At 43.3% G+C, this 25,864-nt stretch overlaps 1 protein-coding gene across 2 annotated transcripts in view; it reads right to left on the reverse strand.

Annotated features, from left to right (window-relative positions):
- Positions 1 to 25,864, reverse strand: part of LOC308305761 (G patch domain-containing protein 2-like) — a 46,605-nt gene that overhangs the window by 3,322 nt on the left and 17,419 nt on the right. For both annotated transcript variants that reach the window (XM_080750619.1, XM_080750618.1), the window contains exons 5-10: positions 23,094 to 23,255; positions 21,639 to 21,718; positions 21,439 to 21,503; positions 20,621 to 20,660; positions 20,075 to 20,166; positions 3,821 to 3,906 (exon numbers count right to left, since the gene is read on the reverse strand). In XM_080750619.1, coding sequence (XP_080606745.1) covers positions 3,821 to 3,906; positions 20,075 to 20,166; positions 20,621 to 20,660; positions 21,439 to 21,503; positions 21,639 to 21,718; positions 23,094 to 23,255 — 525 coding nt within the window. The remainder of the gene's footprint in view (positions 1 to 3,820; positions 3,907 to 20,074; positions 20,167 to 20,620; positions 20,661 to 21,438; positions 21,504 to 21,638; positions 21,719 to 23,093; positions 23,256 to 25,864) is intronic.

Genomic DNA, 25,864 nt, shown 5'->3' on the forward strand with positions numbered 1-25,864 from the left:
GTTTGGGCAGGGGAAAAAAATCCTTGACTAGTTGGACTGACGGTGTCTGCGAAAAGCACAGAGAATGGCCACTTTAAGACTGAGAAGTGGAACGGTCATCAAATCCAAACAGATACCCGTCTTGATAAGTTGTGTTGGGTTTCTTTTCTGCTCCAACACTGCACGGTAAAGAAGTGCTAAAAGGCTAAAGAAAGAAGACAACGCAACAGCTGGGTTCCGTCTCAGCAGCAATTCCCCACAGGCTCCTGGGAGACACCTCCAGTCACAGACCATTCTCACTCCTGATTACAGAGTTCTCAAATCAACGGCTGGTGCCCAATGTATACTTTGGTGGTAGGACGGTGTCCCCGAGCCAGAACAGCAAATGTACAAGATCACAATGTGTCGCTTCGCTACTCGTAGTCGTAAGTAGGGATGGGATGATATGAAAATGTCATGTCACGATTATTGTGACCAAAGATATTGCGATTACTATATTATCACTCTCTCCCATAAGACAGGCGAGAAGTGAGACTCCCCCCAACTCACCTAACACCCCCACCCCCCCCTCTCTTTTCCCCTGCGCTTAACATATAGTGTTTTATTTATGTTTTATTAAATGAAACGAATATTGTTTTGTTACTGTTGCCATGTATGTAAATTAGGTGCCAAGGACTCCTAACGTAAACAAGACTGTAAAAGGCCTTATTTGGGATGTTCTAGGCAGGATGTCTGACTGTACCGGTGCTGTGCTGCATTTTAAATGTAACTACTGTACTTGTGTTGTTAATTCATTGTGACTAATAAAATATTCAATCAATCAATCAGGGTAATCCCAAACATCCATTATCCTATTTAACCACGTGAACCATCAATACTTGACCTTTCACTCTGTACTTTGTCTGCTCTTTTTCCCCCTCTACACAAACCGCTTTGACGAAAATAGACGATCTACAAGCTCACAACGCCTCGCAGCGCGAGTGTTCAAATCTGTCTCGGAACACTGTTCCGTAACCCGTTTTCCCTAAACCCTAGCATCGCGTTCGGTATGTAAAGCGTAAGCGCGGGTGTTTGTGATAGTGTGTGAACCTGTTTAACAGCAGAGGGGGAGTCTATACCATCAGGCTTGTTAGCCATGTTATATTGGGTGCAGGGAGCAGAGAGCTGTTCTCCCATGTGTGGAACAGTAAAACAGAAGTGTGACGGGTAGCGGGCCCCGTGTGGGGGGCGCGGGGAGGGGGGCGGGGGTCCTCCGCCCGTTCGGACCGCTTGAGCTGCCTTTTTTCATTAGACTGATGGCCCGGGGGGTCCTCCTGTGTCTTTGGCGGATTGAAATCTGAATTGGTTCGTCCAACCTCTTCTTCTTCTTCCTCACCGTGTCTCTCTCCGCTACGGCGCTGCTGCTGCCGCGCTTGAAGCCGCACCGTTTGTTTTTTTTAACCCATTTAGGCCAAGAATTATTGAATGCTATTTTTGAAAAAGTCGTGAAAATGTGTGCAAATCTTTGAATATATGTATTTTTAAAGCGAACGTTTGTAACTAAAATTTTGCTTCTGGGTGGTCCCTGGAACTAGATATTTTGAGATGGGGTCCGTGGCCAAATAAATATCAGTTGGGGGTCCTTCACATGAAAAGGCTTGAGAACCACTGACATATTAGTCTCTAAAGAACAGACTAACTGAGCTCCAGTTAAGTGAAAAGAACCTTTTCTTTGACGATGGCTGGCCAGATTGCTGACGTAGAAACATAGGTTTTCAAAAAACCTTAGAAGGATTCAAAAGACACTTATAGAATCGGGTCAAATTCTAATTTTCACGATTTTTCAAAAATAGCAGATCTACAAGCTCGCAGCGCGGCACTCGGTGCCGCGCTGTGAGCTTGTATATCTGCTATTTTTCAATAGTTAAAGCATAAAATAATGAAACACAATAATGTGTACCCGTTCTAAACGGCTTAAATAACAAATGCTGGTGGTTCCCTGATTTAGTGAGGGGTGCAGGCCCCTGATGTATATTAATATCGCCGCACGGTGCACTGTACCGGGCTCCATCATTCATTTGGATAAAAGAGGTGGAATTTAAAAACAGCCAATGCTTTACCCGGGATACAGATTGCATCCATTTATTGCACTGAGTGATGGAATGGCCGGCAACTCTGTCCTTCACCTCCCTGCCGAGCGCTGAGAGCCACCACCCCATAAAACTAAAAAAAGATTCACCCCTGGCCCTTAAAGACCCCTCATATTCAACCACGCCGAATCAGGAATAGGGGTATCCCTCAATTTCCTCCTGGGTGGGGCGGCGGGAGGGAGGGCACGCTCTGCTGCCCGCCAGGGCGAGCGAACGGGGTCGAAAATACTCAAGTGGGGAGAAAATCTCAAACGTGATAGATGATGATTTCTTTTCCCCGCTAATTACGTCAGTCCGCGCGTGTTCGATGTAAACAAAACAAAGCGCGATTCAGATGACAGATTATTTTCAATTACACGAATGAGAACAGTTTAAAAACAATTACCCGTTGAAATAATTTCCGCTTTTCTTTTGGAGGCGACAAATTATTTTCAGTACTTCTTCTCTGATCCTCAAATATCCTGAAAAATTAAGGATAATTTGAGAGTAGCGCGTCTCGTCTCTTCCCCGTGGCGTCATTCAGAGTGTGTTTTCCTGCATCTTGGAGTCTGCTGCCCCCTGTCTGTCAACGGTGATTTATCACGCGTCCCCCGTCGCCCAATGTCAGTTTCTGCGGCTGCAACTGCTCTGTATAAATCTTTACCTTTGGCGGGGGCCGCTCCACCAGCCGCACCGCGCCTCTCGCTCTGTAATCTCGCCGCTGCCAGGAGATGTGCATTCCTTCTGACAAGCTCTCACAGTTTATAGTGTGCCCATTCGTTTTTTCTTTTTTTCTTTCTTTTTTTTGGGGGGGGGGGGGGGGGGGGGGGGGCTGTTGCCGTTCTCACCAGAATTTTTGTAGCTGTAAAATGTTAAACATTCACTGGGGAAAATGTAATAGAATTGTTTTCCGGTGAACAATAGACCCATCTCCTTGGTTTAGTGCATGGGTCTTCAACAGGGGGGTCTGGGACCCCTAGCGAGGCGTTGTGAGCTTGTAGATCGGCTATTTTCGGCAAAGAGCTTTGGTGTAGAGGGGGAAAAGAGCAGACTAGTACATAGTGAAAGGTCAAGTTTATTAAGTATTGACGGTTCAAGTGATCAAATATCTGAAAACACAAATTGACATGAATCCAAAATACACTGATGATTGTGCTGTCAAACAAGTATGTGGAATATATGAACAGGTTGTGGGGGTCCTGCTTCTCATCTCTCTCTCAACTAAGGGGTCCTTGTATTGGCCTGAAAATGTTGAAGACCCCTGTAACAGCTAAGGCAAATGTAGCTTTCGAAAATACATGTTATGTGTGTGTGTGTGTGTGTGTGTGTTGTGGCGTGCTTTTTTTGGACCATGGTCCATGTGCATATGCCTATCTGTAGTTTGACTAATAAAGCAACTCATCACTGTCAGGCAGAAACCTTGTATCTCCAAGTTTCAAATGTGTAATTATTTTCGCAAAGCAAAGCCCTGCTTCATCATACAAGGCCGTCGCACAAAAGTAGTGAAAACAGCCGATCTACAAGCACACAACGCCTCGCGGTGCGAGGCGTTGTGTGCTTGTAGATCGGCTGTTTTCACTAGTTTAAATCATTTTTAAAATGATAAATACAAAACAAGCGGTTTTGGAGATACAAGGTTTCCACTCGACAACGACAAACTTCTCCAGTAAGGGTTGAAGGTAGGGTTCAGGAGGCCAGCGGTGCATCATCAGTACTGTGGAGGAGGTTATTACCTGATGTTGAGAGAGGCAGGGCAGAGGTCTTCCTCCTCCTCTTCACGTCTCCTGTACACAGCAGTCCCAGATGGACGTTAGTCTGTCTGTGGGACGGAGACAAGACAGAAAGACAGAGGAAAATGAAGACTCGTGAGAACGCCACAATGGACACGCAGCAAAGGTCTAGAAACACTGCATGTGTTTAAATTAGGCTTGCCATGATTCGTGAAAAATCGATTCGAATCGCGATTCAAATCGATTTATTTAAAAAGAAAATCGTGATTCATTGTTTTCAAACTTTTTTTTTTCTCAAAACATATTTTTTGGTGTCTAATGAATTATGGTGTGTCTGATATGAAATGTGAGCTTACCATAATCACAGTAATCCTTAATCATATTCAATAGCTTTTGAGAGAGATCATTCAGTGCACTGCAGAAGAATCTATGTCTGAGACCAGGTGTTGCTCGTTGGCACATCGTTAAAACATCAAGGAAGGCAATTATGTTTTTGCAGTGTCAAATAGGTCTACATCTATTCTAAGATGGCATCTTATGGCATGTTTACATGTTAACCCTAGTAGCTTGGTTCTAAACAATAATAAAGCATGTTTACAGTTGTTGCACAGACATTAAGTACTTTTACATGAAAAGTGTACTACTTTGCAATGTAGTTAAATACATGTTTAAATGTTTAGATTAACAGCTTAGGGGGAGGGAGGGTTAAGAGAAATAAGAATCGTGAAATCGTGACCCTTGAATCGTGATTCGAATCGTATTGTGAGTTGAGTGAATCGTGGCATGCCTAGGTTAAATCATACACTCCTAGATCATATTTAGTTTACAGTTACCCTGTGCTTATGTTTTTTTAACACACTTTTGCCTAACACAACTAAAGTCGGGTTATCAGATCCATGCGTTGACTGCTCAAAGCCCTTTGCACACAGGCGCGTTTATCCGCACGGAAAAAACTGACAATTTTTTTTTTTTTTAAGAAAACAATGATTCTCTACGACCTCATGCACACCGGATCCGAATTAGCCATGCGACGAGTGGCTACGGCCGTGCGTTTTTTTCTCGATCGAACCCAGTTCGATTCATGCGCCTTGTCGCATGCAGTAAAAAACTCATCACTCCTTTTGTGACTCCTTTTGGGATCCGCAGCGCCGATTCCGCACAGCATTGCACACCAAATCCAATGCGTTTTATTCATGCAGCAAACTAAAAAAACGCAACTGTCCTGTGTGCAAAGGGCTTAAGTCGGGTTAACGTTTCCTATTTAGCCTGCGGTCTGCGGGACCCGGCAATGGTGCAAGAACTCCAATTCCCATAATCATGAAAATGGATGTTTCTCGGAATCTATCTCCAGTTCATGTTCTTGTTCAAAACAAGCCCTTTTCTACCATAACAAAAGCACGGATGGCCTCAGTTATAAAATGTCTTTACCGGATGAAATACAAGACAAATCGTCGGTCATATCCGGGAAGTAATCTGATTACATTTGGATGGTGGTGCGTTCATGGAGCCTTGAAAATAAGGTAAAAACACTGGGAAAAACCCGGCAGAAGCTACTGAATTAATTAATTACTAGCCCTTACCCGTTCAAAGATATGAGCTCCAAAATGATGTGCAGTGTGTGGGTTATGGGATGTGCACTGTGCATACAGTATATGAGGGATGGAAAGTAACTTTAACTGGTGCTTGCATGATAATATGTAGGAGCATCAATGTAAGAAATAACCGTTTCGTTTAATGGCCACAACACAATACACGACAGGGCTGTCACGATTATGTCATTTTACATGACAATTAATTGTCACTAAAATAATTGCGATTAACGATTTAATTGTGTCTTTGTCGTTGACAATTGCATTTCTGTTTGGCTTTTAGGCTTTGAAGTGGCACATGGTAGATATGACACATAACCTAAATATACAGAGAAATTACTGACATATTTGACAACTTTATACTTAAAAAAAGAACATTGATAGTGGAAATAGCCGATCTACAAGCTCACAAAAAAATATATGAAATCTTTTCAACATGGAAACGATTATGACGATTATGAAAAATAATCGCGCTTAGGTCAAATAATTGCGATTAGACGATTATGTAACAATTGTGACAGCCCTATTCACCGGAATTTTCCACAACTCACAATGAAACACAAACAAACAGGGCCATAGGACGAGTGTGTGGGGGGGTACAGGTGTTGCAGGGTTCATGTGCCTGAGTCACAGCAGAGTTCACATAAACAAATGGCACCTGCTCTATATCTCCCCCGCCATATGTCAGACGCCCCGAAATAGGAAGAGCCCCCCACGGACTGTCACTGCCTGATTACTGACATGTAAACTTAAGGTCAAGGTCCTTACCAGCGCTGGGAGCGGGAGCGGGTAACGTGATGGGCTGACATTGTTTTGTGTGGTACGTACAGAGTGTGTGCGCGTGTGTGTGCGTGCGCATGTATATACGTGCGTGAGAGAGAGAGAGAAAGAGAGAGAGAGAGAGAGAGAGAGAGAGAGAGGGGAGTAGAAATAGATAAGAAGAGAATTTAAGGTAGGACTGGGTGATATGTGCAAGATGGGTAAATACCACAATATTTATGATCTGTGGGGATGGATGACCATTGGTGGTGCACTGCTTTCACAAAATAATATATTTACACATGAATGAGATTTATTTTTTAAATTAATAATCACCAGTAATAATGACAATATTACAACATCCCAGATCCCAGATGTCTAGCCTGATATCGATATAAGCTGATAAGCTAAATGATGAATGATAAGGAGAATGGACCAAAATATAGCTACTGTACTTGTGTGTTGAACAAAAGCCTTTAACTATTAACACTGAGAATGTTACGGTGTAATTCTTAGGGTTTAAATAAGTGCATGGAAGGACTGCAAAAGTACCAAGAGAATGGAGCAAACCTACTGCACTTGCCTGACTGCGAGCGTCAGACATCTCACACTACGTTTCACTTCGGGTTGAGAGTCTGAAATTGAGGGCAGACATTCTATTTCGGCGGGGGGGGGGGCTAAAGCCTATTGACGTCACACACACACACACACACATACACACACACACACACACGCGACGGCGACGTGGCGTGACATTGCAAAAATACGTTATTTCTCATAACATATTATATGTCTGCATGTTTACGTTAGTGCAAAATGGTATTAAAACGTGAAGAAACGGCACTATTTCATAGTTTATTAAAATAATACGAGTCGAGTCTGACTCCGCCATGACAGTTTTCACGGACCAATCAGAGTCCACTAGACTCTCACGTGGGCAGAGGACACCAATCAGAGTCCACGAGCGAGTCTCACGTGAGCTCAAGAGCTCTGTTTGGAGGGGGCTGGGACCGGAGCAGCCACACACGTGCCCCAAGCATACAACCCTGATTGGCCCATTCAATGCGCCCGCTCTTTGGGCGCTTTCGAAATAGATTAAAATGTGTGCAGCTTCAGTCCACACTACACACCACCCACCAGCAGGGGGTGGTGATGTGCGGACTGAAGTGTCAGGCTACTACTGCACATCGTCTCTGTCGGGTGAAAACTGTTTCTTTTCAGGATTCAAATTAAAAAGGCGGCAAAAGCAGCAGATCAAAACATGTCGCTTCACGCCGCATTATGAGCGTGTTTGATCTGCTACTTTTTTTAGCAGTGGTCACACCATCTCCATAGTGTGGCCGTGTGTGTATATTTGTGTATCCGTCCGTGTGTGTGTGTGAGCCAGGCCTGCAATACCGTTGAGTGACCAGAGAGGTGCTGTTGAGCAGCCTTGAAATGTACACGAATGCATTTACGCATGTACACACACAGAGCCTTGAAATTAATGGACACCACCGCTCGGTTCACACTAGTGTGATTTTTACGCTGTAGTACGACTGTGTAGGGCATTAATTTACAACAACAAAACACAAAAAGTTAAAATACGGACATAATAGAGGTTTCTGCCGACAGCAACGATATATATGTGGCGATCTCAAACGCACACAGCTTGCAACCCAAGAGACAATTTAAAGAATACACTGTGCTATTTGAAAACACCAGTAAAGATGACCTGTAAAGAGGGGGAAAAAAAGGGTGAAAAAAAAGAAGAGGGGACTCCTTGACACACTCGACAAAATAACAGCGGGCCGTAACAGAAGGGATCCTTGTTAACCACGCTGGCTCAGGGAGGACTGCAGGCTACATAAACCTCAGCAACCCCTAACAGGCATGTGCTAAGATAGGACCCTGTCAGGGCAGCCTTTAAGCCATGTAGGCCTAGAATTATTGAATGCTTTAACTATTGAAAAATAGCAGATATACAAGCTCGCAGCACGGCAGCCATTTTTGAAAAATCAAATATATCCTTTTAAAAGCGAACATTTGTTGTAACTCAAATATTTGCTTCTGGGTGGTCCCTGGAACAACACATTTTGAGACGGTGGGGTTCGCGGCCAAATACATGTAATTTTGGGGGTCCTCGACGTGAAAAAGTTCGAGAACCACTGATTTAGAAGAAGGATTTAGAAGACATTCATAGAAATCAGGTCGAATGTATTCAAAGCCTTGCACAAAATGTTCGTGATAAAAAAAAAACAGCAGATCTACAAGCTGTATATCTGCTATTTTTCAATAGGTTAAAGCGTAAAACAATGGTTTAAAGTGGTTCAAATCTAACGTGACAAGAGATTTGCGTCCCCGGTCCAAAGGGCTTAAACAGGCTACGTGTTCCATGACCTCAACACCCATAAATCACAACGAGAGGTGGGTGTGAGCGAGGCTCGAGGCGCTGGGTGGGTGGGTGCTGCAGGGTGCCGCGAGCGCGCGCGGCAGCGGGGCACGCTTTGAGCGAAGTCTCCATGTTGTATAATCAATAGATATAAAAATAAATGGCCCCGACCGTTATTCTCTCCCCCGCTACCCACCCCCTCCTCTCTAATAAAATCCCAGTAATGCATATTTCATTTACTTTTATACTTATTGATTAGCTGTACTCCAGTTAGTAAATCACGCGCCTATCGATCGCTCAATCGTACCCCTCCTGTCGGACAGCGCATAACCAGCCATTTGCGCGCCCTGATAAAGAGCTCAGACATTGAACTCCGCCGCCGTAAATCTCGGCAAACTAACTTTTTAATTCCAAAATCGATCCGCGTCTTAAACGTTCGCATTATTTCACGAGGGCTACGCCTCGCGCGGCATTAAAAGTAATACCCTGATGTATTTGGTCTTAAGCCGTTGAGCCCGGGAACGCACTTATCTGTGTCACCACTTTGACCGTTATTTTATGCTTTTAACTGTTAAAATAACTGCAGATATACAAGCTCGAGCTTGTAGATCTGCTGTTTTTGAAAAATCTTGGAAATGTATGTATTTTTAAAGCAGACATTTGTAACGCAAATCTTTCTTTCTCTTGGTCCCTGGAACAAAATATTTTGAGATGGGGTCTGTGGCCAAATACATATAATTCTTGGGGGTCCTTGACATTAAAAGAAACATGGATTTAGAAGACATTTTTTGGTATTTTTCAGGTCTAAATGTTTTTTGTTTTGTTTTGTTTTTTTGTTTTTTTGTTTTTGGGGGGGGGGGGGTTATGCCTTTATTGATAGGACAGTAGACTGACAGGAAATGGGGCGAGAGATGGGGAGCGACACGCGGCAAAGGTCGTCCGGATCGGGAATCGAACCGGCGACGCCGCCAGGCATCCATGCCTATGTGGCAATGCCTAAGTGGTATGCGACCGGACCAGTAGGCCAGCGGGCGCCCCAGGTCTAAATGGTTTAATGCGCTGGAGGGGACCATCCCTCCATCTGGTCCCTGGTTACAGTGACGCCCAGGTGCTGTGCTGTGGCAGCCCCCCCCCCCCTCTGCAGCACGTAGGGAGGCGTGCGGCGGGACCCTCCCCTGCTGCGGAGCGCCGGGGCAGCGCTGCACTCGGGGGGCCGCCTGGGTTGCACCACCGAGACACTCAGCGCCACGCTAATCAAACATTAGAACACCATCAGCTGGCTCATTAAACAAGGCAAAACACCACCATTCATCTCACACCGGAACCCAGGGGCTTTTATTAGCATGTTAGTCGGCTCGTTTGCAAGTCTGAAAAAGGAGGAAAAGAAAAGAAAGAAAGGAAAAGCCGAGCGTTGTTCAACATTTCATCGTCTAAGACAGTGGTTCTCCACCTGTGGGTCGGGTGGGGGGGGGGGGGGGGCAGACCTCCATTCAGAAACACCCCCACTTAGAAACATCCCCATTCAGAAATACCCCCATTGAGGTAAGGGTTTAGGTTAGGTTTAGGTGACACCTCCATTCAGAATAATGGAAGTCAATCTTCTGAATGGCAATGTTTCTGAATGGAGATGTGTAACCGGGCCCAAATTATTTTGTGGGGGTCCCCAGATGACTAACTTCATGTGCAACATTGTTTTCTCACTCAACAGTAAACAAACCAAACATTACGTTTAAGTGTATAGACTATAGAGGGTATCTGCACATTTCTAAAGTGACAATTTAAGGACTTTTTAATACCTCTGAAATGGCAAATGAAACATTGGCCAAATCGTCAAATATTAGAGGCAGAAATTGTGAAAATAGCCGATCTACATTAGGGCTGCACGGTTAATCGTTTTCAAACCGAAATCGCGATGTGAAATCTCGCGATTAGCGAATCGCAATGGCCGCGGTTTTGGCGATTTTCAGCGAAGTTGACTTCCCAAGCATTATGCAGACGTTTTAATTTTAGAAATTCGTTCATAATTGACTAAGCAATGATCAAATCAAACTGTGGTGACTTTCTTTGCTTCTTAAATACCCGCGCATCGCCGCACCGAGGATTAGCATTACGGGTTGCTCCAATCTCCTCAGAGGAGAGGAGCCAAGCCAAGGCTTGACACTGTCTGTCTGTCTAACAGCACGTAAAAGTGTATGATCCCTTCCAACGGAGTACTCCATGGCTACAGGTAGTGAATGTTCTGGTAATCATTATTATAAATATATCATCCTTAAATCCTTGTGCATAGATTAAATGCTCCCGTTTGTCGTAAGCTGAAAGTGAAAGTAATTTCAGTGCAACGGTGGCTGCTCCTCCTCCACACATGACACTTATGGCGTGTCTTAGGGTGCATTTTTTTGCCTTGATAAAACTTAAGCAAGGCAGCGACATACAGTACTTTCTTCCTTGACAATAATGAGAGGCAGACAAAACCATTACTGACATTTTGCTGAATATAAAAACGTTTTATATTGCTAATAAGCAAAGTAAAAGGGAATCTTTTGGAAATATAATTGAACTGAATCAAACCATTAGCCAATTTGCCTAGTTACTGTAGTTAGTGATAATCAATTCATTTTTAAATGTAAACACACAATAAATATTCAAGGAAGCTTAAATGATGTTCTTGGGTTAAATAATTTCCTTGACAATGAGAGGCATTATTACTGAGATTTTTCTGAATATAAAAACGTTTTATATTGCTAAAGCAAAATAAAAGGTAATCTTTTGGAAATATAACTGAACTGAATCAAACCATTTACATGATTGCCAATTAGCCTAGTTAATAATAATCAATTTATTTTTTAAATGTATTACACAATACATATTCAACGGAAGCTTGACCTAAGGTAGTGAAATGATTTTCCTATGGTTAAAATAATTTATTATATCATCCTTTTAACAAAAAAAAAGAAACGATCACTTATCCTACCTTGAAATAAATATATAAATACAGGGGTTAAGGTTCTCTGTCCTGGGGATGGATTTCCGTCCTGAGGAGTCCCTAGGGGCCATTTATGAGATCGAGGCAGATTTGCCAAAAAAGAGAAAACAAAAAATGGGGGTGGGGGGGGTGTAGCCATGGCCGTGATGTTAATAACATGACCGAAATCGTCAAAATGCAGCATAATACTTGCTAGTCAAGTCAAAATAAATTTCCGTCTTAGGATTTTTTTTTTTTGCTTTAGCCCCTGTTAATATCGCGAATAAAATCGCAATCGCAATATTAGTCAGAAAAATCGCAATTAGGTTTTTTCCCAAAATCGTGCAGCCCTAATCTACATGCTGACAACGCCTCGCAACGCGAGGCGTTGTGGGCATGTAGATCTGAATAGAACCGTGTTATACAAAATGTAATGCCTCAACTCTTAGTGCTCATCAGGGCGGGGGGGGGGGGGGGGGGTCCCCAGTTAAAATATGATCATTTTGGGGCTCGCGGCCTGAAAAGGCTGAGACAGATGCCGGTCAATTGTTGATTTACTGAAAAATGTTGAAACGGAACAGGAGAGGGGAGGAGAAATGTCTTGATTGACAACGCAGCAGCCGCCGCAGCGGTGAGGAATGGGGGCGGGGCAGCGCAAATCCAATAAAGATGGCTGACAACAACAACAACAACAAGAACAACAACTAAATTCTATCATTGACACAAGGACATTGAGGAAAAACGTCTCCGGGATAGATTTTCGTTTCTTCTTCTCCAGGTCATAAGAGACACTTCTAAATGCGGTGCAGTTCCTTAGGGGCTGCAGAATAAAGCGACAGTGACACAGGGTCAATTGTAATTCGGGCTAGCCCACCATCCAAAAGCAGATATATCAATTAAAAATAATAAATCAAAAAAGAGGAGCGAGAAGCCAGCAGATACAAAATGGCTATCTATTTCCATTAGGGTACATGGCCGCCTCAGGTGTGAGCAGGATCTCAAGATTAATAGAGGTATTCAAATGAATCAGAAAGGATTAGGGTCCCCTGGGCGCGTGATCAATAGCCTGCAAATCAATAATCAATAGGCCACTCACACCAATATACTAACTTGCTGACACCGAGATCTCACAATTAAAATGAAAACTGGGAAGGCAGTGTGCGTAAGACTATGATTTATCTCGCGGTGCAAGTGTCATTTAAGAAATAAATACGTCGATAGATAAAAGCTGCTGGTGGCCCGCCTCAGGTAGGAGGCAGCCACGCATTTTAACCTATTTAGACCGGGAATGCATTATAAAGCATTATTGTATTGCTTTAACTATAAAAAAAAATAGCAGATATACAAGCTTGTAGAACTGCTATTTTTGAAGTCTTTAAATATTTTGACCCGATTCTAAAAGTGTCTTCTAAATCCTTCTAAGGTTTTTTGAAAAACCTATGTTTTTATGTCAAGGACCCCCAAAATGATATTTGGCCACGGACCCCCATTTCAAAATATTTCCTTCCAGGGACCACCAAAAGTAAAATTTGAGTTACAAACGTTCGCTTTAAAAATACGTATATTCAAAGATTTGCACACATTTTTCACAACTTTTTTCAAAAATAGCAGATCTACAAGCTTGTAGCGCTGTGAGCTTGTATATCTGCTATTTTTTCAATAGTTAAAGCATAAAATAATGCGTACCCGGCCAAAATGCGTTAACATGGCCACCAGCCTTGAGCATTACAACCAAATCCCACAAAGCATGGCAAGCCTATTCACACGCCAATACAAGGATAAATAGCACAGAACCCCACGCAGCCTTTATCGCTTAACATCAAATCTCTGATTGTTGCTGTCAAGTCCCACCAGGAGATGACAGCTTTTATTAATACAGTATCATTTCAAACCTGGCCCGAGATACAAGATTAATGTTTACCACTTTACCCACTAGAGAAAAACACTTTTCTCTCAAGGGTGTTTGAAAATAACGAAAAGTCAGATGTATGGGAGCTACCGCGGAGGGAATCGATCACGTGAATATGTTGGTCAAAAGAAATGAAAATATAGTGAAGTCGATAGGAGCCGTTTTGAAGTCCGCTATGAGCAGTGCTACGTCCTAACAATTACTGACGGTTTTATCCAAGAACTGTCCCTATCGTACTCATACGAGAAATAATCAATTCTTAGGAACTGTACAGTACATAATATGTATGTATATATCGTCACTGTCGGGCAGAAACCTTGTATCTTCAAGTTTCAAATTTGTATTTTTTTTTTTTCGTAAATCATAGCCCTGCTTCATCACACAAGACTGTCCCGTAAAACTAGTGAAAATAGACGATCTACAAGCACACAACGGCTCGCCATGCGAGCCGTTGTGTGCTTGTAGTTCGGCTATTTTCTAGGAGTGGATATTGGCAAGAATCTCGCGATGCAATACATATCAGGATACTTGGGTCACGATGCAATAGTATCACAATATATTGCGATTCTTTGCGATACGATACTGTTGCGATACTATTGCGACACATCAGCTTTAAAAGCTGAAGGCGCTACTCTAATGTTGTTGTTTTCGCCGTTCGCAGCGATTTTCTCTAGACCTCACTCACTGAACCGTGGGAAGGGGAAGCAGCTACTATAGTACAGCGACATCTAGAGGCAGCGGAGTGTCAGGACTTCTACCATTGGTTCCTATGCATGGGAACATATTTTATTTTCCTCAAAGTATTGCGATACTAGGGCCTGAAGTATCAATACAGTATTGGCAAATAAACTATCGCGATGTATTGCCATATCGATTATATTGGCCACCCCTACTATTTTCACAAGTTTAGATTATTTTTAAAATGATAAATACAAAACGGTTTTGGACATACAAGGTTTCCACCAGACAACGACGATATATATATACATTGTGCAGGAGGAGTCTTAAGTCTATACAGGCATCCTTAGAGCGGATCCAGGCAGAGCAGAAAAGGGGTGCAGTGAAGTCGGGTCCTAAGAAAGCAGAAGCCATCTCAACGGATTTGAGCAGCTCGGGGAGATGGATTCAGCGCGAGCTGTCCGACGGGACACATCTGAAGCCCCCTCTCCCCCTCCCTCTCCCTCCCCTCCCCCTCTCCCTCCCCTCTCAGTCTTCCTCGTTCATTTGGGAGTATGATTTATACTTTTTGAAGTGAAGGGTCTTGAATCCCGCTATAAAGGAATTAAGAGGCCTCTCCCCCGAGTCTCCCATTCAAATGAGTAGCATGGCAGGGATATGAGGGCTGTTTAACAGAGAGAAATTAGTATTCACAATGCCTCTCTAAGTGGAATCTGAAGGAACCTTTCAGGTGGAGAAGAAAGGGACAGTTTGGAAGAGAAAGACCTCAGTCAGGGGAGGCTTTTCATATAGCAGTCGTGTATTTGCCCCTCTTCAAGGAGTGATGGCGAGCTCTGTGAAACAACCCCAGAGAGAGAGAGAGAGCGAGAAGAGTGCTTCAAACTAAATTAACCCTCAAATACCTGGAACATGCCCGAGTCGCGTTAGATTTGAACCACTTTAACCATTATTTTGTGCTTTAACTATTGAAAAAATAGCAGATATACAAGCTCACAGCGCTGCACCGAGTGCCGCGCTGCGAGCTTCCAGATCTGCTATTTTTGAAAAATCGTGAATATGTGCACAAGTCTTTGAATATCTTTGACCCGACTTCTAAATCCTTCCTCTAAATCAGTGGTTCTCAAACTCTTTCATGTCAAGGACCCCCAAGATTACATTTATTTGGGCGCAGACCTCCATCTCAAAATATGTTGTTCCAGGGACCCCCCAGAGGCAGAGATTTGAGTTAAAAAAGTCTGCTTTGAAAAATATATATTGAGCACCCATTTTCAAGATTTTTCGAAAATAGCAGATCTACAAGCTCGCAGCGCGGCACCTGTGAGCTTGTATATCTGCTATTTTTCAATAGTTAAACCATTCAATAATTCTAACCCTAAATGGGTTAAAAATGCACCATAAATAGGCACGGTGGAAACAATGCAACGCCTTGGCCTGGTAGACGCCAGGACTCCTCAGGTCCTCTAAGGCAGGGGTTCCCAAACTTTTTTGTCTCAGGCACCCCATAAATATATATTTTTTTTATCCGAGGCACTTCTACATTATCATTTTCACTCCCAGCACCTTATATTTATAGCATATCGTCGTTGTCGGGTGGGAACCTTGTAAGTCCAAAACCGTTCGTTTTGTATTTATCATCTACTAAACTAGTGAAAACAGCAGATCTACAAGCACACTTGTGCTTGTAGATCGGTTGTTTTCACTAGTTTTGTGCGACAGTCTTGTATGATGAAGCAGGGCTTTGCTTTACCAAAAGGCGTACACTTTTGAAACTTGGGAGATACGAGGTTTCTGCCTGACAGTGGCGATATTTTAGTGATTATGTTGCGAGGAAAACGTTGAGATAATAGCCATTTTGGTGTCCAAATAAATTCCAAATATTATCAAATGATCTACCCCAGGGTGCCCCACTTTGAAAACCCCTGCTCTAAGTTCGCTATGCAGATCCACCAACTTGATGCAATGCAAGGCTTTGGACAAACATCGTCCGGATTAACCCTTTTTATTTTATGTGTATTCTTTTCCCCCAGCAGTTCCACAACAAACGTTGGGATTTGAATCCGCATTAAAAACATGTTTTTTGTTCACACAGTGTTTTTCTATTTGTGACAGATGACCTTGAGAAGTACCACATTCAAGTGTTACTAACAACTGCTGCTGGCTATAGAGAAGTCTAAGCCAGGATTGCGGTTTGTGTTAATGTTTGCTCATTGTGTTATGCATGCTTATCGTATGCGCGCATCTCAGTGTTTCTTTTCGCTTGCGGCAGAAGGACTCACACGGCAAGTAAACAAGTTTGAAATCCCCCTCATCAATATTTTCACTTGTTTCAAACCTGCATTGAAAGCTAATTATCCTCACACAGGCAAGAGAGGGGGAAAAAAAGCAACAACTGATATATGAGTGAACAAGCACAGGCCCATGTACCTTCGTCTTATCCTTCTGTTTCACATGTGAACCCAATCTGTGATTAGAATTATGACATTTAGTGATAATTGTCTCCACCAGCCGAAGGCAGGGGGAGAGTATGTTTTCGTCCCTGTCCATCCGTGCATGCGTGCGTCCGTGCGTCCGTCCTCTGAGTTTGTTACCAGCTAATCTCCAGCGCCGTTGGCCTGGTCGCTGCCAAAATGAGCACACACACTCCCTGGATGCCAATTCAGAACCTCTGCCCCACATTTCTCAAATGGCCCTGTTCTAGCGCCACCATGAGGCCGATGTTTGCAAAACACATTTCTCTACACTACTCCTACAGATTTAGTCCAAAAATCACAGTTTCAAACTTTGTAAGCACTCTCCCTGGATGCCAATTCAGAACCTCTGCCCCACATTTTTCACATGGGCCTGTTCTAACGCCACCAGGAGGCCAATTTGTGCAAAACTACCTTTTGGCCAGTACTCCTACAGATTTTGTACAAAAATCACGCAAATCAGTATCTCTACAGTCATGCGATCGACATGGATCTGTCTGATTGTCCATATTCCATCCTGATTGGCTGAGATTGGCTTTCAAAGTTTGTAAGATTGGTCCGTTTTGGACAAAATGCCTCAAATCACAAACGCAGAGTGCAACTAGAAGCAGTGCTCTTCCGAGCACAGGTTTCCACCAGGCCGTGCGTCCTGGTGGTGCTACTGTATAATAGGCCAATGTAAAAAGGGTGGCATATGTTCTTCACCTTAGATCTTTCATGGCAATCGGACGCTGCATGCATGATTTCAAGCATTGTGTTCCAAAAATGTGTTTTGCTAAAGTCTACCTGCTGGTGGCGCTATAACAGGACAATGTTAAAAAGGTAGCATTTGTTCCTTGACCTAGTGGGAATATGTATGGCAAATGTCGCAGTAATCGCAAGCTGCATTGATGATTTGAGGCATTTTGTTCAAAAACGGAGCAATCCTGCAAACTTTGGAAGCTAATATTAGCCAATCAGGATGGAATATGAAATATCAGACGGATCGGACTTGATCACATGACTATAGAGATACTGTGTACCGATTTGCATGATTTTTGGATAAAATCTCAAGGAGTAATATCCAAAAATGTGTTTTACATAAGTCGGCCCAAAGGTGGCGCTATAAAAGGCTGATGTGAAAAATGCAGGGCAAAGGTTTATCCTTAGCCTCTAGGGAGTGCGCTTACAAAGTTTGAAACTGATCGGTGGAGTTATAGGTAAAACCACAAATCGGGCTGTTATAGCGCCACCATGAGGCTGATTAAAAAAAAATTAAGTGGCATTTCTTCCTCGGCCTAGTGGGAACGTGTGTGCGCGATTTCATGATAATTGCACTTTGCGTTTGTGATTTGAGGCATTTTGTTCAAAACGGCTCAATCCCACAAACTTTGGAAGCCAATCTTAGCCAATCAGGATGGAATATGCAAAATCGGACAGATCCGTGTCGATCAAATGACTGTCGAGATATTGCCTACCGATTTGTAGGATTTTTGGACAAAATCTGTAAGAGTAGTGCACAGAAATGTGTTTAGCAAACATCGGCCACTAGTTGGCGCTAGAAAAGGCCCATTTGAAAAATTTAGGGCAGAGGTTCTAGATTGGCATCCAGGGAATGTGTGTGCTCCCTTTGGCAGCGACCGGGCCAACGGCGACTGAGATTTGGCGCTCACAAACTGCGAGGACGCACGGACGCACGGACGGACGGACGGACGGACGCACGGACGGACGGAGAGGAAAACATACTCTCCCCCATGCCTTCGGCTGGTGGAGACAATTAACATGAAATCGGGCACACACGTTCCCACTAAGCCAAGGAAGAAATGCCACTTCAATTTTTTTAAATCAGCCTCATGGTGGCGCTATAACAGGCCAATTTGTGGTTTTACCTATAACTCCACCGATCAGTTTCGAACTTTGTAAGCACACTATAGGCCAAGGAAAAACCCTTTCCTTGCATTTTTCACATCAGCCTTTTATAGCGCCACCAGGAGGCCGACTTATGTAAGACACATTTTTGGATATTACTCCTTCAGATTTTACCCAAAATTAACACAAATTAGTACAGTATCTCTACAGTCATATGATCAAGACGGATCTGTCCCGTATTAAATATTCCATCCTGATTGGCTAAGATTGGCCTCCATACTTTGCAGGATTGATCCGTTTTGAACAAAATGCCTCAAATCAAACACTGCGTGCAATTGTAATGAAATTGTGCACACACATTCGCAAAAGGCCAAGGAAGAAATTACACTACAAAATGTTCAAATCAGCCTCATGGTGGTGCTAAGATTGGTGAAGAACACATGCCAGCCTTTTTACATTGGCCTATTATAGCACCACCAGGACGCCTGGCCTGGTGGAGACCTGTGCTCGGAAGTGCACTGCTTCTAGTTATATATTAGATCTGAGGTCAACGTCCACCTGGAAAGCTTAGAACCAGACGGTGAGATGTGATCACTGGAGTTGGGCTTTAGAACAGCTTCCAATGTACTTTACAGCCTCTTAATCCCTACAGTATACGTATACTTTGTTGCACATCAATAACGAACATAGCTGATCTATGAAGTGTGCGACATATCGCAATGCAATGCATTGTGAGCTTGTAGATCAGCTGGTTAAGCTTATTTTAGCCTATTATGACCTGCCCAGTATACTGTGGCTAAACAACACAGCCTGGGGCTGTCTTTCAACATTAAAAAACAGCTAAACCTGTGAGATTCGCAGCAGCTCGGAATGTTAGGTCACAAACCATGCAGCACGCACTCACAATGTGCACATACACAGACACACATGCATGCAACCACAAGCAGTCTCTGGGTAACAATCCACACTAGAAGCAGGGGTGTCGCATCAAATTCAGGGCCCTGGGTACAAGGATCCACTCACATTTTGTGCTTTAACTATTGAAAAATAGCAGATACAAGCTCACAGCGCGGCACCGAGTGCCGCGCTGCGAGCTTGTAGATCTGCTATTTTTTTTTAATCGTGAAAGTTTGTCTTTGAATATTTTAAATCCTTCTAAGGTTTATTTAAAAAAGAAACTATGTTTCTGTCAGTAGTGCTCAAACATTTTCATGTGAAGGACCCCCAAAATGATATGTATTTGGCCACGGACCCCCCATCTCAAAATATTTAGTTCCAGGGACGCCCCAGAAGCAACATTTGAGTTACAAATGTTTGCTTAAAAAAATCATATATTCAAAGATTTGCACACATTTTCAAGACTTTTCAAAAATAGCAGGTCTACAAGCTTGCAGCGCGGCACAAGCTTGTATATCTGCTATTTTTCAATAGCTAATAATTAAGGCCCCTCCACCTTGGGCCCTAGTAACTCAGTCCCACTTTACCCACCACTTGTGACGGCCCTGACTAGAGGTGACACTGGTTAAAAATTAACCTACAGTAAACCGACCTAAGTATGTTGAGCATGGATTAGTCCATCAACATATTGAGCTTTAATGGAAAAGATTCAATAGAGTCTCCAATAGGGCTTTAAGTGGCTACTTTATCATAATTACACGTCATCCATCTCCTACCTGTTTTTACAGACAGTGGAAGAACATCTGCGATGAGAGCTCTCTGGCACCATGTCAATAGGATACATGGGCAATGCACACAAAGGGTTGTGCTAGGGAAAACAGAAAGAATAAACGGATGAATTAATATTTTATCATTTGATTGTCTTATCGTCGTTGTCGGGTGGAAACCTTGTACGCCCAAAACCGTTCGTTTTGTATTTATCGTCTATAAAATGTACTAAACTAGTGAAAACAGCCGATCTACAAGCACACAACGCCTCGCATCACGAGGCGTTGCGAGGCGTTGTGTGCTTGTAGATCAGCTGTTTTCACTAGTTTTGTGCGACAGTCTTGTATGATGAAGCAGGGCTTTGCTTTACCAAAAGACGTACACATTTGAAACTTGGAGATACAGGGTTTCTGCCCGACTGTAACGTTATACATTTTTGACTCTTGACTCGTTTCAAATGTAGAATCTGAACAAACAGTGGTGAAACTAAATGAAATACTCAGAATAAGATTAGGTGAAAACAAAAGTGAGAAATAATGGCATTGTGAAAATACCTGGCTTCGGTCTCGTTTTCCAATAGCAGGCAGCCAAAAGCTACAGGGGAGATAATCAGAGCTGAATCAGTGAATGCAAAATGATGATGGAAACAGATGGACAAGTGTGATCATATCCTTCATTGACTCCATGCTTCACCAGAGTGCATTATTGTTACACCGTGGCACCTACGTAGGGGCCCAGCCTAGAAGAGGGTCTGTGTGTCTGTGTAAAATTCTGTACCGAGCAGTGCCAAATTCCTTGTGCCTGCTGCCAGTAGGCCAAGAAGGTAAATCTCAGAATTTCGTTTTTTCAGTAAATATTTTTCACTTTTTTTGAAGGGTCTCGGATCTCAGATCCCTCCGAGACAATGTCATCATTATGACATCAGAGAGCCACGAGAGAAGACACATTGTTATTAGAGAGTAGCCAATAGGGATGGGACGGTAATAGTTATTATAATTTATCATGATAAAAAAAACACTCACAATAATCGTATCGTGGAGATGTAAATGTATTGTGAAATTATCCTCGGTCGTGCACTGGGATCGATTAACCTTTTTCAATTCAATTTTCCATTTAAAACCTCTATAAATGGTAAAACAGACTTGGAAATAACGTACTTGATACAGTCCTTTTTTTTCACTTGCAACCAAATGTCTTTGACGAAAAAATAGCCTATCTACAAGCTCACAACACGTCGCGTTGCGGCGGGTTGTAAGCTTGTAGATCGGCTATTTTTTGGCAAATGTTCCGACCCAGGATAACGGATGTTGGGGATATTTTGATTATCGCGATTATAGCCACCAAAGCAACCAAAATAAAAAAGGCATCTTACTCTCTCTGGTAAGGATCCTGTGAGAAACGCTTCAATCTCTCCACAAACACTGGCATACCGTTGTCCTGTTAAAAAAAAACAGATTTCAGAGTTACATTTACATTATACCATTTAACGTAATACTTGTAAAACCTATTGGTAACGTACGTATGAAACAAAATGATGGTGTAAGCGTTATTATTGTTATTATTATTATTAACCTTGCTGGGAAGCCTCTGTCTGCCCTTTCTGACACAGCGTGCAGCAACACCAGGCAGACGGTTCAGGCGGGCATGATACCCTGTGATAGAACACACACACACCGTCACTGTCGGGCAGAAACCTCGTATCTCCAAGTCTCAAATTGGTACGTGTTTGTCGTGAAGTAAAAGCCCTGCTTCATCATACAAGACTGTCGCACAAAACTAGTGAAAATAGCAGATCTACAAGCACACAACGCCTCGCGGTCCGAGGCGTTGGCCTAAACATGGAGATGTGGTACAGAATGACTCATATATGGGCATTTTTTAAATATTTTTTAAAGGATAAAAACAAAAAGAAGGGTTTTGGACATACAAGGTTTCCACCCGACAACGACGATACACACTGTGATAAAAAGCAAATAAATAAACATGCGTGCACTCACACACACACATACACAGACAGACACACACATATACTAAGTCGAGAGTGGCTTATTGTCGGTATCAGCCAGTAACACGCGGGAGTCTGTCCCCGTTACAATGCGCTAGACCCCTGGGAGATATCTTGCTGAGGTGGAGCGCCACACATACCATCAGCTCCCAGCAGGCCAAGAATTTTGTCATTTTAGGGGCAAGGCCACTTGGCCTTTGGGGTTGTCCATTTTTTGAGGGCACAAAGGCCAAATGCCAGGGCAGGAAGGCCATCAAATAAACTTTTATTGGACTACAAATTTAGATTTAGGGGTTAAGGATGATTTTATGTTGAATATGTAGACTATCTGCTATGAAATAAATAAATTGGTATTTACAATCTGATCCATGCTCAGCCCTGGCCTGCACAAATCAAAGTTACTGGATTGGATTAAAAAATTGGGACTCAAAAAGACACTGGTGTCTACATATTGACATATTGACATAAGACAGAGACAGAGGAGAAAGTGCTACAGTCAGCTGGGGTATTAAGGCCACTGTGGCCTCAGGACATGTCATTTCTTTGAGGGGCAACTAGGGCTGTCACGATTATTACATAATCGTCTAATCGCAATTATTTTGCATAATCGTCATAATCGTTTCCATGTTGAGAAATGTTAATATAGTTACAAACACTTTCAAAAAGTAGTGGAAATAGCCGACCTACAAGCTCATTGTGAGCTTGTAGATCTGCTATTTCCACTATCAATGTTCTTTTTTAAGTATAAAATTGTCAAATATGTCAGTAATTTCTTTGTATATTTAGGTTGTGTCATATCTGCCATGTGCAACTTCAAAGCCTACAAAGCCAAACAGAAATGTAATCGTCAAAGACAAAAACACAATTAAATCGTTAATCGCAATTATTTGTGTGACAATTAATCGTCATGTAAAATGTCATAATCGTGACAGCCCTATCAGGTCAACGGCGGCCATGGCCTTCATGGATCCCTGTACCCAGTACTTGCCACAGGACTTGCCCACAACGTATTTACTCCTCACCTCTCTGAGAGGGACGTGCGGGCTGCAGGAAGGTGGGCGACGGACGCTTGTCCTCCAGGGAGAGCTGGCTGTCCGAGTCCCAGCTGGACAGGAGACCACCGGGGACCCCCTTCACCCCCCCACAGTCCCCCTCAAAGAACCAGTCGCTCTGCTCATCATCACCTGTATGAGAGAGAGAGAGAGAGGGAGAGAGAGAGAGAGAGAGAGAGAGAGAGAGAGAGAGAGGACATCCTTTAGTGCAGTGGTTCCCTAAGAGGACCAGTTACCCATATATGGAGATCCATTAACTGTACTAGCCCTTACCCGTTCAAAGATATGAGCTCCAAAATGATGTGCAGTGTGTGGGTTATGGGATGTGCACTGTGCACACAGTATATGAGGGATGGAAAGTAACTTTAACTGGTGCTTGCATGATGTAGGAGCATCAATGTAAGAAACCCGTTTCGTTTAATGGCTACAGAGATACTGTCCCCCCCCCCAACCCGCCCGCCCACCCGCCTGCACACACACCCGCCTGCCTGCACACACACACACACACACACACACACACACACACACAGAGCTGGTTAAACATTTTGCCTCAAGCTAGATGCAGAATAGATGTGCCTCATGCTAGATGCAGAATAGATAGTAGATACACCATAAAAATGCTAATATACAGCATACGATTTGTGAAAGTGACAAACGGGCTTCACAGTTATGTCAGGTGTGTTCATATGCTTATGGTGATGCGATTTCAGATCAATTGCTCCAGCCACCGAGGAGAAACGCTGTGACAGACAGACACTCACTCACTCACTCACTCACTCACTCACTCACTCAGACATTCGCAAAATTATAGTATAGATATGGAGATATGCTGTGAGAGCCCAAACATGCTTACTCAGTTATTCGTTATGTGAAAGCCTTATGATGTCTATGACATCTGACATCATACCCTTTAATGCCCATACATGGATATCCCTGTCCGTAGAACCAGCCACACGGATATGGGCTGTCTTGGCCATCTGTCTTGGCCATATATCGATTCTGTTAGTGTGGTATGTGGCCGATGTGGCCTCCATATATGGGCATTCCCATATGAAGTCCTGTTAGATATGGGCTTAATATTGATGACATCTCCATATATGGGCATAAAAGGGATTCTGTTAGTGTGAGATCACAGTGAAGCCAGAGCATGATGTCAGAGCGGCAAGCCCATTCTGTTAGAGTGGTTCCCCTGACATCACAGTGACATCAGAGCATGATGTCACTGTGTTTACTCCAAATGTTTAGTCAACTAAAAACTAAAACATTTCGGATGACTAAAATATGAAAATATTCAAAAGACTATGACTAAAACCAAGTCAAAATTTGCTGTCAAAATCAACACTGCCAGCCAGGCGTCAATTGGGTATGGCAGGGGTATGCAGCTGCCATACCCTGGGTGCAGGGGGAAATAAAAGTTACTTTTAAATACTAGTAAGACACCTGAGGGTGGAATGCGACCTCATGGTGACATGCGACCTCGTCGCGCCAATTCTTGACTATCTGGCCAACCACAGCGTTTCTCTGACGATTCTAGTTGTTATCATTCTGGGGGGAGTTTGTTCATGTTTTTGTGAGGGTATCAACCCTAGGAGACACGGGGAGAACATGCAAACTCCACACAGAAAGGCCAACCCCACCTAGGGTGTGAGCGATAGGGCCTAAACATGGAGATGTGGAGAACACTATATATGGAGATAGTCCAGTCCATCATGTCATATGGGACTACCGTCATAGACAGTAGCCATTGTTAGGCCGGAGTCAATGGCTGTCTGTCTGACTGTCTGTACAGGAAGTGATGTCACATGACATACTTTTTATGCCCATATATGAGTCATTCTGTACCACATCTCCATGTTTAGGCCAAACAGGTTCGCTCCATTTCTCCATGTATAGGTCCAAATGACCAACGTCGAGCTTGACAAGGAGGATACCGCACATTGTACCTCATCCACCCTTTCTTCTCTCTCCTTTTGGTATCTTTATCCTCCTCCTCCTTTTTTTGTCTTTCTTAGTCTTGTGTATCCTTCTCTTTTGGCTACTGTCTATGACGGTAGTCCCACATGATGGACTGGACTATCTCCATATATAGTGTTATCCACATTTCGTGTAGCCGCCCCGCACAGGAAGTGATGTCACAACTCGCTGACATCACACTGACATCACAGAGGTTACGGAAGGACACTCAAGCGACACGGTTCTTCAGAGTATATGCGACCTTCGGTCGCAATAAATCCATGAATGCCTCTTTGTCGATGTGTGATGGTTATTATCTTGTTAAATTACAGTAAAATAACTACAAATGCAAAATGTAACAAAATGGTCACTTTAACAAGGTATTATAATTATATTCTCCACACTTTTATTCCCCCCCATCTTGATAAAATGGTATATTCCCAGGTTCTGCAGGTCAGCTGCACAGGTGCAATGCATTATTGTTAATTGTGGCACGTTTACTAACATGCCGTTCCAGCTGTTCCAGGCTGCCATATCCAGCCCAAGAAACCGTAGAAACGGTGGAAAATAATAAATGTACTTCTTAAAATAAATGTATCATGCCTGTTGCTAAGGTATGGCAACATGAGTGGTGTCGACACCAGTCATGTTGCCATACCTTAGCTTTTTCTGAACTGACGCCACTGGCATCTCTCTCTCTCTCTCTCTCTCTCTCTCTCTCTCTCTCTCCCTCTCTCTCTCCCTCTCTCTCCCTCCCTCCCCCCCAGACACTGCTGCAGAGCAGAGCT

This window comes from Nannobrachium achirus, assembly GCF_963921795.1.
Source record: "Nannobrachium achirus genome assembly, chromosome: 20".
Lineage (NCBI taxonomy): Eukaryota > Metazoa > Chordata > Actinopteri > Myctophiformes > Myctophidae > Nannobrachium > Nannobrachium achirus.